The sequence below is a fragment of the Larus michahellis genome, chromosome 2 (assembly GCF_964199755.1).
Source record: "Larus michahellis chromosome 2, bLarMic1.1, whole genome shotgun sequence".
Taxonomy (NCBI): Eukaryota; Metazoa; Chordata; class Aves; order Charadriiformes; family Laridae; genus Larus; species Larus michahellis.
The window spans coordinates 105,003,171-105,019,331 of record NC_133897.1 but is presented as its reverse complement, the minus strand read 5'-3'; the positions used below and the strand labels follow the sequence as shown (position 1 = coordinate 105,019,331).

The 16,161-nt window shown below is 42.9% G+C and overlaps 1 protein-coding gene across 2 annotated transcripts in view; it reads right to left on the bottom strand.

Moving 5' to 3' along the window:
* MBP (myelin basic protein) overlaps positions 1-16,161 on the bottom strand; it is a 120,300-nt gene that overhangs the window by 11,307 nt on the left and 92,832 nt on the right. For both annotated transcript variants that reach the window (XM_074576513.1, XM_074576514.1), the window contains exon 4: positions 8,521-8,951. In XM_074576513.1, coding sequence (XP_074432614.1) covers positions 8,521-8,951 — 431 coding nt within the window. The remainder of the gene's footprint in view (positions 1-8,520; positions 8,952-16,161) is intronic.

Here is a 16,161-nt window from a genome sequence, read left to right as displayed (position 1 = left end):
TAATTTTTACTAATGTGGAAACGGGGCCTACAGGAGAGATGGGGAGGGACTCTTTATGAGGGAGTGTAGCAATAGGATGAGGGGTAGCAGTTTTAAACTGAAAGACGAGGGATTTAGATTAGATATCAGGAAGAATTTCTTTACTGTGAGGGTGGTGAGACACTGGAACAGGTTGCCCAGGGAAGTTGTGGACGCCCCATCCCTGGAAGTGTTCAAGGCCAGGCTGGATGGGGCTTTGAGCAGCCTGGTCTAGTGGGAGGTGTCCCTGCCCATGGCAGGGGGTTGGAACTAGATGATCTTTAAGGTCCCTTCCAACCCAAGCCATTCTGTGATTCTATGAAACAAAGACAGAAATGAAATGACTTGCTGAAAGTTACAGAGCAGAATTGGTAGGAAGAGAGATGCAGAGTCCAGGAGAACCTGCTTTCCAGTGTTGTGCTGAGAGCATGAATTTAATCTTTGGCTAGAAACAGATGAACAGAAAGACGACGAATTCCGAGCAGAAAGATTGGAATAAACATGAGAAGAAAGAAGAGAGATGACTGAAAAGTAAGAAACCCAAGGAAGATGAGAAGAAAGACGGCATGAAGAAGAAAACAATGGAGAACACTGACCATCCAGAGAAGTAAGTGATCATCAATGAAGTGATCATTGATAATCCAGAACCACATTTCTCCATAACCCTCTTACTCCTTGCTGCCTTGATGATTAGGGCTCACAAATTAGGAGGTGAGGGAGGAAAAAAGAATCCGTTCAGAAAAAGTTCAGAATCAGAAGACAGTTGTTAAGGACAGTAGTTCTGTTTTATGATGGGTCCCGAGTGCAAGATCAGTGCCATCGTACCTGCTGGGTTTTTCTCCATGTCCAGTTTATTCCGTTGTTGTGACACTTGATAAATGGTTTCAGGGGCAAACCCTGATGCTTTAACTTATCTTTGCTTTTCTGATGCATTTTTCTGCCTAGCATTTATCATTTTATTCAAATATTCTTCATGATAGAGGTTCTTTATCTTCTTGGACATAGTCTCTGGTGCGCAATCAGTATCGTTCTCTGTGCTGTTTTATCAAGTTGGTATCAGTCAATGACACTGATTAAGCCTTGTTGAAATTACCCACCATAGAAACCCAGTGCAAAGCTCTGGGGTTTGGCTGGTTTTGTTTGGTGGGGTTTTTTTGGTTTTTTTTGAGAACAATCGCTCCAGCAGAGAAGAGATTTTGGCTAGTAGGTATTCTCAGGGTGGTTTCCAAGGTAGCTTCTGCTACCAACAAACTTCACAGCCTTAAGAACTTAACTGTACATGGCCAAGATCTGGAAGGCATCATAGATTTGCAGCCACAATGATAAAGTTCAGCTGATCAGACTATGTAGTTGGTGGAGATGCATCTGCTGGTGCTGCTACGGCAAACGACTGCACCGTTGTGGTTACGGCTACCAGCAAGAAAGCAGAAATTTGTAAAAACCAGAAATAAAGAGGAGAAAAATGTTACTACAGCCTTAGTTTCTTGAAACGCACACTTCAGTCTCTCAGACTGCACAGACCCATCCACCCACCCACAAACTATCATTTTTCATCTTTGAAGGGACCGGCCCTATTTTATTTCTTTTTTGCCTTTAATAGTCAAGAAAATGACAAGATAAACTCTTGTGCAGGTTGTTAAAAGTATTATTGCCTACATCGGCATAACTTATGGGGAGAATGTAGTAGTAAGGAGAGTTTAATATTAGGAAATAATTAGATGTGACATAGTTAATAGCATAATTTATTGAAACAAATGCTGTCAATCAGAGGTAAAATTTCCAGTGATGTAGTCAGTATAAATTGGGGGGCCGAGGACACGGATGGACACCCACCAAATCCTGAAGCTTGTTGTTTCCAAGGCATGTTCATTGTACAATATATCAGAAATGAAAATGCAGGTGCATCATGAACGAAAGGCAGGACAGAGCTAAGGACCATCTTGGGTCTGCAGCAGTAATTCGGTATTTTTCATGAACACTTTTTAAATTGCTTTGTATGAAGCTTGATAAAAACAGCTGAAAAATGGTGGTGGAGGATTTTGTGTAGCTCAGAACTGAAATCATAGAATCACAGAATGGCTTGGGTTGGAAGGGACCTTAAAGATCACCCAGTTCCAACCCCCTGCCGTGGGCAGGGACACCTCCCAGTAGACCAGGCTGCTCAAAGCCCCATCCAGCCTGGCCTTGAACACTTCCAGGGATGGGGCATCCACAGCTTCTCTGGACAACCTGTTCCAGTGCCGTACTTCAGAGTGAAATGAGTGACTGAAGCCATCTAACGAACTGGAGACCATTTCAGGAACTAGGTGAGATACGTTGCACCAGTACCCAAAATGAAAGCCAGCAATTGTCGCTAACAGTATGCGAGGATGGAGGTACAAAACAAGATCCGGGGGGAAAAAAAACCTATTAGCTTTTGCCTCAATTTGTTTTATTGGGCGGTGTTTAGTATTCTGCAATCTCGGAACAGCTGAAGAACAAAGTCATTACTTTTGGCATCCTAGGATGGCGAGTGCTAAGGGTAATGCAGTTGTTCATTTGCAAGGAGTTAATATATAGGTGATAGAAGAAAACCCAATATAATGGATTTTAACGTAAAGCAGTTTCTTATTTGTAAATTTGGTTCATCTGCAGTGAAGTAAACCTAACGAGGAAAATTTAACGCTAGGCAGAGAAAAGCCTCATGCTGAATTTGGAATACATCCATTTGACCTTCTGTATGTGACTTCTGGGGTTCCTGCCATCCTCTCTCACTTATTTAAACACACACAGCCCCGGGGATGTCACAGTGACATTAAATCCTGACCTTATTCTCAACCGGGCTGTGGTACCCTGCAGTTCAACCACAGAGGAATTGCCGCACAACAGCCCGGGCTGGTTCCCACCACGAGACCCCAAAGCGGCCATGGCTGACAGGATCCTTGGAGCTCCTCTTCAGAGCACCCAGTTAGCTCCCTCTTAAACAGATTATTATCACCTGTCATCCTGGTGGAGAGGAGAAGCTAGAAATAGTCTAGCAAAGACTGACCTGGAAGATACTGTTAGAAGTTTAATGAAAAGGGGAAATGGCTTTCTGGAGATACATTAGAAACAGTGATCTTTAAAATGCTTCAGCTGACGAGTTAGCACTTTAGCCTGAACATGTTACTAAATACATTTCTGAATTTAAGAGGCAAAAAAAGGCCATTTACACAACAGTGAAAGCAGTGAAGCTTTTCCTGTCCACTCAGTCATGATTTTCTCTTCAACTTCTAACGCAAATGGTCGAGCCCCAACTACTTTGTCCCATTTCTGAAGACCCCGAGCTCCCGGCCACGGCGCATCACTACAACGTCACCCACAGTCGGTGCTCGCTCTTCCAGGCAGCCCGCACAGGGCACTTATCCCAGCCTGACTTCCACATTCCTCTCACAGCTTATAAGAATTGCTTCAAGCAGGAATGTGTTTGAAAATGTGAGAGATAATTAGTTCCAGTGCATCAAATAATGTGTTAATTATTAAGCACGTATAACGTGTATGTGGTTACACGTGTGTCAAATGAACACGTGGGGATCACTCCCATGTAATGTTGGCTCCTGAGCCTTTCACTCCTCACCCGCTGTGCGGGACTCACCTGCTGATACTTGTTTGTCTTGTACGGGTTACTATTTTTTTTAAAACAGAGAAATCTAAAGCGCCCCGAGGCCTACCGTAAGTGAAATGGGCTTTAATCAAACCCGCAATTCTGATACACAGGAATTCATTTTTAGGTGATTCATCATTCACTACTACCCGCCATGAAAAAGACAGGCCAGGTTCAGCGCCCGTTACCGTAAAGCGAGAACAGCGGAATTAGCAACGTCAGTTGTTTAAAAACTAATCAAAGCAAACTTTATTCATTGCTGTCCAATGCTGTAACTGAATTTTGTAGAAGGATGTACAGCCTCTTCTAATGACCTGAAACCCCAATCGCATACTACGGCGTAGTCTGTTGCAACTTCTGTTAATGGATTAAAGTTTTTAAAACAAATTAAAGCATTAGTACACCAGTTTTGTCACGTAAACATTTTAATGAATACATAAAGCACATATAAAGCAAAAGATTAAAACAAAATTATTGTTACAACCACCATAAACTCTATAAAAAAAAAATTGCGGGTTTTTTTTTTTTTTTTTTTTACAAGCATACTGCTTGCACAGCAGGTTTTACAAAACAGTGTCTCACAAGCAATACCACTCCCTGACAACTCATGACTTGGAAATAAAAATCACAGTAAGTATTTGCTTGAATCACCTCATGTACTAGTCAGACTACCATTGATGGCACTACTTCTCAAAGCCTTCGTGGTGCTGCAGTACACATTAAAGCTCACGTAAGAAATGTGACCGGCGTTCAAGTGCAAAAAGAGAGAAAAGAAAAAAAAAAAAAGATGCCTGCCTGTTCTGACAATTGTATCGCTCCACCTCATTATTTAAAATGGCGCTACCTAAACTTTTTGCCTGTGCAGGTTTATTGCAAACCCTGCCCTCCCACCTTTTTTTTTTTTTTTTTTTTTTGTGTAGATCCCCATCCCAGCAGCTGCTGAACTCGGGGGTGGGTCTGGAGCAGCAGGTTCAGAAACGCCGAGCCAAAACCTCGGTTCTGCTCAACTTGAGCAGAATTTCAGCCCGGCGCTCCTGGCACCTTCCCGCTGGCTGCAGGAAGGGGAAGCCCCACGTCCCCCTTCTGTATTCCTCGCACCCAAACACACGTATTTCGGGAAAGAAATAGAGGACCAAGGCTTCATACAGGCAGCGGGAGAACATTACAGGACTGCATACAAAACTCTGCAGCAAAACGTAAGAAACTGATTTAATCTCTCACTACATCCGGCCTCAGGCTATTATTTACTGCAGCTCACAATATTTTGACCTGTTGCGAGTGTGTTACAAACACAGTTTAAAAGTTTAGTACGTTAATGCATAATGTTAAACCAGGGCAGAAAAGTTCTTATTTCACAATCCAAACTTTAGTAGGGAAAAAAAATTAACCATAAACAAAAGAATTACAAAAGCGTGAACACCAGCGTAGAAGAAACAAACCAGCACTCAGTACGTACTGCAGTTGAATACAGGCTGCTATCTAGGAGGCGCAAGAAAGATTTGATCATTTTAACAAACTTGCTTATACGCTTTACAAATGTTTTGATAAATATTCTATAAAGATTAGAAAGGAAATAATTTATAGTTACACTACTGCCTTGCATGCTTTCGAAAATGTCTGCACCACAGTTTCTTTCTGTCACCCTTTTAAAATCTTCTTTAATACAATAGTTTAAGCTGTGCACAACAATAGTTTGGAATATTCTACCTTAAAAAAAAAAAAAAAAAATTCCTAAAAGTACAAAATTCAAGCTGGTTTTGATTAAGTTACCTAAAATCTTGATGGGGCGGGAGGAACAACTGCAAACGCCTTTGCTGCCCCTTAGAGGAGAAGGAGTATTTCTGTACATCCCAGTATTTCTATTTTTATTTACTCCCATGGGACTCCCACGCACTCTTAATTTAACTTCAGAATTCCAGGGTAAGGGAGAACCTGCTCCACGGGAGAAAAGGAGGCCACAAACAAACAGTCCCCGCTTTGTTCCTACCCCACCTTTCCCTACACAATAGTGAATATGCTTCATTAATGTACTTTTCAGCTACGGCTGCAAGATGAAAATGCCTCCACAAAGAATTTATAATGTGTTTTGCTTGAATGTCAGCCCTAAATCTGTACAAAGAGCAAGTGTTGTCCCTGCATTCCAGCGCTCGCTGGTGTGGGTAGTTGAGATACACGCTCCCACTGGGGCACGGGGCTGCCTGGGAAAGGGAGACAGCGAGAAAGGCAGCTGCAGAATTGCTTTGAAATGCTTCAAAAAAATTCATCAGAAACAAGGGCAAGGAAACAAACCCTGCGGCTCTAGGAACCTTCCAATTTCGAGCCTTTGAAATTCATCCCTTTAAGGTGCTTTTCATGGTATCTTATTTACTTAGGCCTGTTTACTTGGTGGAGCCTGGAAAACGGCCACGGGGCTTCATTCTGTTTCAGGTCATCCTTGAACATCTTCATCATCCATCACTACTCTCCCACTCCACAAAATTCAGCAAGTGTCAACCACTTAGGATTTAAGCACGAATAAAGACTATTGGCCGTCTAGATTTCCTCTGTACACACACGTATAAATAAATGACACCACAAGCCTTCCTTGATACAAGAAACCATTGATTCAAAGGCTAAATAAATAATAGTTGAAGCAACCCTCTGTGGCACTTGCTCAACATTTTCTGCACCCAAACCCTCCCATGACAGAGCTTCCTACGACATGTTTTCGTGCATCGATTCTATCATCGTGTGAAACGGTGCTAGAGATGCTTTGGCACTGGAAGTCCTAATGCGACTGACTTTTGCCAAGACAATAAAACTTCTCTGTGCTTCCAGCTGAGACCTTGCAAGCCAGGACTCTGTAACAAACATTGTATGTAGTTGTTCTTAAAAAAACTTAATTACTTCTGCTAGGTAAAAGAAATGTTAGAATTGTCCATAATTCTGCGCTGTTTTGCAGACGTTTAAGTGCTTCAAACTAGCAGTTTACTGAACGGCAACAGAGATAAGACAGATGATATCCTGCCCTCTCATGCATAATTGCGTGGAGATCTGTAGAGAATCATAGCAATCGTGTTCACACCAAAGGATAAAATACAGAATTGGTACAACCTGCAGCCATTTTTTAGTCATCGCTGCTAAAAAGTGAGTTGGTTGGTTTATTGCTAAGCAAGAACATACATACCTCTGGATATTCTGTATGCAGAATCTAAGTTTTTGGTATCATTTCCTTGGTGTACAAAGAGCATTTCATACGCTGTTTTTCATCAAGCAACACAGTATACGAATAAAACAGCAAGAGTTGAGCTAGCCAAGCAGGTTCCAGAAAAATAACAGTGTTGGGAACAGTCTCTGATATCTGCGGTAACAGTAAGAAAAGTGGTTCTCTTCATTCTCCCAGCAACTGCTTGTTGCCTCTATGAATATTACATACCTACAGCACGACTGCGTAATTGCTAAATCTCTGTCTAAGCGTTCTAGTCCCCAGTTTGTAAATGTGAGAAACAAGAAGACCAAAATGCACAGCTTGCTTAGCGCCGGCTACCAAGTGTGAGAAGCTTCTGGTTTTAAGTTTCCGGAGTATTTTTCATCCAGTGGGCTCTATGTTACAACAACTCTCCAGGAAAGGGCTATTGTAGGTTGTGCTTCCCAGTGCGGAGCTGCGGAGCACGGCGGCAGCCTGCAGCTCTCCTATCTTGTATTTGTGACCATAGATCGCAAATCAGTTTTAAACCCCAGGGCAGCACGTAGCACGTCCCAGTGCAACTCTATGGGAAAGCCGCACGTGCTCACGTCACGGGTTAGAGCGTCTGGAACGGCCAGCGAAGGTTGTCAAAGGTTATTGAAATCTTTAGGCCCTGGCAGCAACTCTAAGCGTTGCTTTTTTTTTGCAGCACACGACTTGAGCAACAACATCAAACAATATACTCGGCTAAAACAAAGGCTTGAGCAACGACATCAAACAACATATTCAGCAAAAGCAAAGGTTTTTACAGCCCTACAGTAGTTCCATTCAAATGCTTATGTAGTGTGTGAACACACAAACACAAGACTCCACTTATCATTTACACGGCAGAGGGTACAGTGAAAATACCTTAAACTTTGCCACTCACCACTAGTGAGCAAACATGCCACCTGCGTAAATTATCAGAGGGGGCGGGTTAATCCTGGAAAAGGAAAGAATTCAAGTAATATATTTTCATCAATACCTCGTTTTCCAGTTCGTAACGAAGAAGTGGTTTGTTACCCAATCTCTAATATGAAATGCTTGGAACATAAATCTTCACTTCTTGCCAGAATAAAGCAGCTGGACTATTTGGTACACCTGGGATTCAGGATAGTATCTGCCAAGCCATCTCCTCAGCAATGCTAGCGACTGACCTTAAAACATGCTCTTGCGCAAGCAGGCAGAGAACGTGGCCGCTGTTCGTTTTCTTTTCCTAACATCTATTTCCAAGTCTGTCCCTCAGTTAGTGCCAAACTACCTAGAGCTTGTCTTGCACTTGGTGCTCTCATCCAGCTCTGTTTCTGCAAATATTTAAGAACAACACACAAAAGCAGACTGAAGTTTCTCTAAATGGCACAGCACACAATGCACCACATGAAATGTTCACAAGAATTCCTCTCAGTAACGTTTCTAGAGCCACCTGGATTTCTAATACTCCTTGTTACTACCCAGAGTAGCTCCTCTTGTTTCCCAGATCTATGCTTTTTTTGTTGTTGTTGTTTTTTTTCCAGTTTAAAGCCAAGCATTGCATTACACATCTGCAAGTACCGTCTTGCTGGCTAAGTCAACTCTTGCATTATAGCAGTTACACCTTCCTTCCAGTCCCACCCTTCCTGTTTAATTGTACTTTATTTTGCCGTAGCTGCGCAGCTCTCTATTCCTCAGAGCTCACCTTGCCCGAGCCCCGCCGGGGAACGTGTCTTTCACCTCCAAAGAATCTGCCCAGCGAGTCAAGTAGACCCGAGTCTCTGTGCCTTGGAGATCCATGTCTAGCATGGTCTGTAGTGCTTGCAGATGCCATTTTTGATCCGTGCCGGAAAGAGGAGCGTTTTTGTGAAGCCATCAAATCCGAATTCTCCGAAGCTGCTGCACTGTCCTCTTGGATGGTTTGTAGCTCGTCTGACTCCGAGGGCCGATCTTTGAAGGTGTTGTCTTCTCTTCCTGGGGCATCTCGGGAAAAGAGGCGGATCAAGTGGGGGCGACCGGTCGTGTCAGCTGGGTTGGCCTCGGGCCAGGCATTCTTCGGGTCTGCTGTGCCTTTGGAGTCTGTCACCGCTGGGCTCTTCGTGGAGGTCCCATTGTTCTGGTTCACATCTGCCTCTCCTGCAAACAACAAGGATGAGATATGAATACAGGCCTGTGAAAAACAGCCCGGGAACAATGCTGCTTTCTCTCCCTTGCCTCGAGATGCTCATTTCATACAAAACCCGTAATATGTGCAGTTGCAATGAAACTATGTTCTCTACCAGCCTGTAAGAACATTAAGCTATCTTGGAACCGAAACCAGGATGTTCTCACACTAAATTTGCAGTAGTTCTAGGTGGTTTTTTTTCATTAGAAGAAATTGTAAATAGCTCAACATGTTGTTAGAAGCACAACTGAAACTAATTTTATTCATGTGGAAAGCTTACTGAGGAGGAGGCAATCAGTTACAGTGTCGGAATAATCACAATTCCCGTACTTTCCCTGGAGGACTGCAACTCTAAAATGCGCTGGTTTTCTCCAAAACAGGAAAAAAAAAAAAAGTTAAAGTGACATCACAGGACGGTGCCTTCTCAAGTGCACGTTCCCTCTCCACGATGTCAGAGCTTTTGTACCTGAAGGTTTTGTCCCCATTTGGAACCCCTCACTGTAACTTCAATACTGATCAGACAAGTGTCACGAGGGAAGGTTTTGTCACTATTTAAATTGTCCTCACTTCCAAAAGGCAGAGGACACTAAACTGCAGTGTCTGCTTGGCCTCCCATGACAGTTTTTCCTCCACGTGTGATGCTGGCAGTCGGCGTATGATGTCCTAGCGCTGCTGCTGCAGGCCTAGAGCAAAACTCTCTGAGATTTGTATTTAGTGCTTGTGAGAAGTGACAAAGAGGATTATCAGAAACTGATGAGCTTTTAGCCAAGAAAGGTGCCGAGACAGACCTCCGAGGTGCCCCTCTGCTGCCTGCTCTGCAGGGGCGTTTTGATGCAAGCAGTAAAATATCTGAAGAGAAATCAGCTGTAGCACACTTAACCTTTAACCTGTGGCAGCTCCTTCTATCAGCGACAAAAAGATTTATGGAGGTTTTTATAGTCTATACCATTATTCCCACTGTTCCAAAAGGAACTGCAACCACTGAGGAATACGTCTTATGTCCAAGGAACACCAGAACAGTTATTAGTAGGACACTGCTTCAGAAGCAACCTTCAGACCCGACACCTCCCACGCAGTCCCCCCCATTGTCAGAAACGTTTTTTGGAGCTAACGAGGCTCAAAATTTCAGAAATAAGTTACAGCTAGTCATATGTTACCTTTAGGGTCTTCTAATCACCTCATTAAATGCCCATTTGATTTGGTCCTTGTGCCATGGGAGGGACAGGATCTGTCAAATACTGTTACATTTTCGAAGTACTCCGGGCTCAAGTTCTTTGCTGATTCACCAGAGCAATTTTAAACTCGACACAGTCATTTCGTATCATTTTGCCCACCCACAGGGCACTAAAGAAACCTCCTCTCAGGCTGAGATTAATTTTTAAATAGTTTTATGGATAACAGCACGAGACAGTAACGATGGCTTCTGCAAACATATACCGGTACTTAGGTTACAATCTGCTGTAATCAGTCCGCTACCGTTTTTCACAGAAAAAAAACATAACGTGCAGTTTTGCTGTGCAACTTTCTTTTTTCTTCTGTGAAAACTACCTAGAAAATATTGGGGAAAACCAAAGAAAATTTCCTTTGGTTAAAAACGTCTAAACGTATTTCTCAGGAATACAATTATTTAACCAATGCTAATTGTCACTGAAGACCTCGTCAGTGGGGAAAAGGAAAATATTGGCTGTCAACTTTGGGATTTGGGTTTTCCTGAAAAGATACTTTCAAACTTATTAGGAACTATTAAAGCCCCCAAATGATTTTCTTAATCGAACGAGAGAGAAAGTAACTAACATGGATATATGGCACATTCTAAAGCCGCAAAACATTTTAAATAGCAACTCTAAGCCTAGATTCTATACCATAACACAAATCCATTCAAGGACAGAAAAAGAAAAACAAACAAAAGAGCTATTGTATTTAATTAAATGCATTAACAAAACACCAGAGCATCTGCATACTAATATTTTTTACAACAGTTGTTCTTTGTGTCACTGAATACGGGTATTGGTAAGCAACAAAGAAGGGTATTTGTGCCACAAAAGTAGCTTCTCCCAATGCATACGCAGTGAGCTATAAAGTATAAATCTTTCTGTATGCTTTATTTCAGTAATGAAAGCACACATTTAAGTTTTCCCCTACATTTTCTGTATGCTTAAAGTCTTCTCTAATATTTAAAAATATATAGCAGAGAGATATTAATAGCTGAACTAACTAATCGAAGTCTTCAAGTGCATTTGAGAGACAGATCACTTTAATAATGTCTTAAGGATATCCAGAATTAATGGCACGTGTAAACATACGCTTATTTTTTCATTTAGAAACAAATATTTAGATGACTTCTATTAAAACCCATTATAAGTGTTGTGCGTATGATATTGATCTTTTCTTTGTTTCTCCCTGCAAGATGAAGCGCTGTTGTTAAAATAGAGCACCCTTCCTGTACCATATCATTTGTGCAAGAGAAAGCAGCCCAGGGAGGAAAAGGTCTTCAGGCATGAGTTTTTTCTTTAAACCCCTGTAAAACGGGCTCAAGAGTAAGCACAGCAGAACGCACCGCCACAGGCATTACCAGAAGGCTATTAAAGCGTCGACTATTTCCATTTTAAGTGAATAAAGTCATTGAAAGCGTGCGAGTGAGAGCATGAGAAAAGCACGTCCTCGCATTAGCCCAAAAGCAGCAGGAGGGAGACAGATGCCGAGCAGGGATCCTTTGGGACCACTCCCAAAGGCAACGCCATCTTTCCAGTTCCCCTCGCGCTGTGCAGCTCTGGAGCCTGCTGCTGGCACAACTTTCCCCGCGCACGTTGGCCAGAGCGAACAAAGCCATTTGTTCCCTCTACACACAGCGACTCCCCAAACGAGGGAACATGGATGGATCAAAAATTCTGATCAGCCTATTCATTAATCAAAATAGAAATTCCAAAGATATGTATTGGGCAGCTGCAAGGAGGATGGCAGATCTCTCCTCACAAGGAGCCACATGGAGAAGAGAAGGGGCAACGGGTCCAAGGTGCACTGGGAGGGGTTTAATCTCAACATAGGAAAGAATTTTTTTATGGTAAGAACAAGCATTCACTGGAGCAACCTCCCCAGGTGTGTGGTAGAGTTCCCATTGCTGGAGGTTTTTAAGATGCAACTGGACAGCATGCTACATAATGTCATCTAGGCTCCCTTTCCCACAAAAAGTTGGACCAGGTGATGTTTTGAGGTCCCTTCCAACCTGGGCTGTTCTATAATTCCATGATTTTTTCGATGAAACAATATGAAATTCAACCCCCCACTGCCTTTAATAGGAGATAGGCCACATATAAGTATTTTCAAAACCACTATGCCTTAAAGCTCAATTTGACAGTAATAGTTTATCCCGTTTCTTAGGATACACTTTTAGGTAAGCTTCTAATTAGCTGGGACCTCTCAGTCCTGTGGTTCCAACAGCACGTATGTCAAGACCATGGAAACCTGTTTTACACAAAGTACAATCTCTGATGGAGAGTCCCTTGGATACAAATACCCTTCTCCTGGGTCGCATGGTAGACCTGCTCTGTGATAGTCCCTCCTTGTGTATATAGAAGTCTGTGGTCTTCTTCCATACAAAAGACAAACCTTAGAAAGAGGGTCATTAAGCTAAGAGTTTTAATGTGTTAAGTTTAAAAAAAAAAAGGGGGGGGGATTACAAGTTTTTCATCTCCTCCCACCCCTTTCCAGTCTTGCTTTCTTGCAGATAGTTGTAATTCCTCTCACATTCTTATCGCTGCTCCCTCTACAAGTGCTGTAAAATAAAGGAGGACAATGAAGCTGACAGAAGCTGCAGCGTGTGCCCCTGCTTGGCCTTCTCAAGAGAGGCTTAGTGCAACAGCCACAGCATACGGCAAATATTGGTTGTAACAATACATGACAGCAGCTTAAATATTTGTACGAATTCTTAAGAATTAAGTACTATTTACTCGTTACAAACAGCAGAAAGTACATTAATCAAATTTATAACACCGAATATTTAATATGTTTTATAGTAGCTACAGATTGCTGTGACTGATTACTAATTTCCTTTTACTTGGCCTTTTCCTCGGTGTATGAATATGAAGATTATCTCACTTCAGGGACCTTTTGAATCGACTTTTCATGTTAGCTTAAGTCATGTATATTTATAAAGCAGTGCTCTTCAGTATATGAAATATAATGTGTATTTGTCCTTTTCTACTTTTTTGCTCCTTTCTCTTCTATGAGAAGACAACTGGACAGTTAAATATAATGCAGTACAGTTCTTAGTTTTGAGTCAACTATATTTCAGTATGCTTACTGAAGTGCCGATAATAAAATATTAAATAAAACATCTGGAATTTTGTACTGACTTACCCGTTTCTAGTCACTTGAAAAAGAAAAGGTTACACCTAAAAACTGCTCAGTTTTGTAACGCCTAAGATTTCCAGGTCTTCAGTAAGCTGTAGTAGTAAGGCGTATGTGCAACGTATTAGCAATAGTTTGCCTTGCATTATTTAAGAGCTGAAAACCACCATTCTGGAACACGTGACTTTTAGTAACGTTCGTGGTAATATCAGGACATTTGAAAGAATGCAAAGGACAGAAAAGCACGTCCACTGTCACTACATCTAAGCTGCAGTTGAGGATGTCTGGGTTCCAACTCCGCGTTAAGATGACCGTTTACCAACATCTTGCCTTTCCTTTTTATGCAGTTAAGGTCTCTAAGAAAAGGACCATAAGGAATTGTTTTGCGTGAAGTATAGCATAAGGCACCGCTGGGAGCCCTAATTCTCCTGCACTATCACACACCTCGCTCCTAAGTTTAACGTTCTTGAGTAGACGGGACAACGGAGCTTTGGGTATGCGTGTGACTGAGGAGTCTGAACATGCAGCAGTAATTACACACCCTGATCTACTACAAAAACCGGGATCATGTAAAAAGCAGGCCAATTTAACACTTAATTTCCTTGGAAAAATGACCCAATTATTTGATGCTCAGCTATATCAAGTATCAAAACCATCCATCCTGCAGTCCACTGCAGGTCATCTGTCAGGAACAGCAAGGCCAGTCCTGGCTTCCAGCCAGAGCTCCACCGCTGCAGATGGCACCGAGGAGCCCTGTGTGGCTTAGCACACAGTGGGAGCACTCGGTGGTCAGACTCAAAGGAGAAAAGGGGATGAGCGAATGGGTGCAAAGTGGTAAACTGGTGCGGAGAAAGGTTCATCAAACAAGGCTAGGGATCTCCTGATCATTCGCTGAGTCACTTCAGAAAATACCAGAGTTATCCGATCAAGATCCTTGAGGTGGTTCCACTCTCTCCCTTGGGCCCCAGTGAGAGGTCCGATCCAGCTCCTGGTTTGGATTTTGACTGCAGCGCAGAATGCAGTGTCCACAGCCATTAGGCTTCGCTTCACATAAGTACGTGGGGGAGAGGGAGGAAAGAATTATGTCTGCATTGTTAAATCTGAACTGCAAAGCTTGATTTATCCTCATTATGCTAAGACACTGCAGGCAAAAAATGGCTCTCAGCCTAACTTCACTAATATGGTTAGAAGGCAAGATGCCATCAGACATTTCATTTCACAGATCTCATTACTGGGTTTGCCTGAAGCTTGTCAAACTGCTGGACATCAATTTTTAACAAATATTTCTGTTTGGAATAGATGGCATGCAGCACAATTGCGAAACAAACAGTTGGTCACAGCTCTGAACACAACTAGAATCGATCTGCTGGTGCATTCAGCCTTTATACAAACATTTTTCCCATTTGCTAGCAGAATGAATGCAGGGAGAAATGCCGTAATACAGATCCACATGAGTTTAACACTCCTACTGCAGTCAGCCAAGAGACTGCTTCCATTACAGCTTGCTCTCTTCCCTCCCTCCTTGCCAAAGCTTATCACTTTTAGGGGAAAAAAATTCCACCCAAAGGCAGATTTTCTTTATCGCTTCAGAGTAACTGAAGGATGAACGTTCTTCTGCACAAGAAACTCCACTTTTCCTATGGGCTAATCAAGCTGTAGACCAAAGCTCCACAAAAATGAGAAGCCATCTGCTAAGCATAACGTGCGTTCCTTTGACTTCCCTCCCTCACTGCATACATGAGACGTTACAGAGCATACGAGGCTCTTGCCAGGCAAGAACGAAAGGTCCTGAGTGTGTTCCCATTCCACTGGTGAGCTGAGTACACTTCCACACTGCCCTGATGAAGCAGTGAATAAGGGGTCTGTTGTGGCACCAGTTTCCTTGCAACAAACCTTAGTACTCAAAATACAGTAAAAAGTGGAAAACCCCACCTGGCCCAGTGTAGACTTACAAATACCTGTTACTACAGAGTTGTACTTACTTCTATTGAAATAAGTTGACTAAATGACCAAGTTTAGTTCTCTACTACATCTTGGGTCAATAAAGATCACTGGCTAAGCCTGCTGAAAAGCACTGCACTGCTATTGGTGAACGCACAACATATTTTTAGAGCTGACATTTAGACTGCATTGCTGTGGCCAGATGAATGGAACTTCCACTTAGGATTTTACAAGAAAAGCCCGACAAATGCTGCTTTCCCTGATGCCTTGTGGAATACCAGTTCCCAGCCATTCTCTGCAGGCAGCATTATGCCCCCCGAGAGCTACTGCCGGGACTGAAATCCAGCAGGTCAAATAGGATCATAGAATCATAGAATGCTTTGGGTTGGAATGGGCCTTAAAGATCACCCAGTTCCAACCCCCTGCCGTGGGCAGGGACACCTCCCACTAGACCAGGTTGCTCCAAGCCCCATCCAGCCTGGCCTTAAACACTTCCAGGGATGGGGCATCCACAACTTCCCTAGGCAACCTGTTCCAGTGCCTCACCACCCTCACAGTAAAGAATTTCTTCCTAATATCTAATCTAAATCTCCCCTCTTTCAGTTTAAAACCATTACCCCTTGTCCTGTCGCTCCACTCCCTGATAAAGAGTCCCTCCCCATCTCTCCTCTAGGCCCCCTTCAAGTACTGGAAGGATCTACTCATTCTAGACCTTCGCTAATACCTAAGTCTTGGCACAGTTGCTTTCAGACTCCTGAAAGATACCATCTCTCCAAGCCCTCCCTGGCCCTCTCCTGCTGAAGAACAGCCGTCAGGGAAGCAGACAGAGCTCGGCCTTGCAGCAGAGCTCGCATGAAAACACAAAAAGGTCTTGATGGAGAGAAGGGAAGTGCC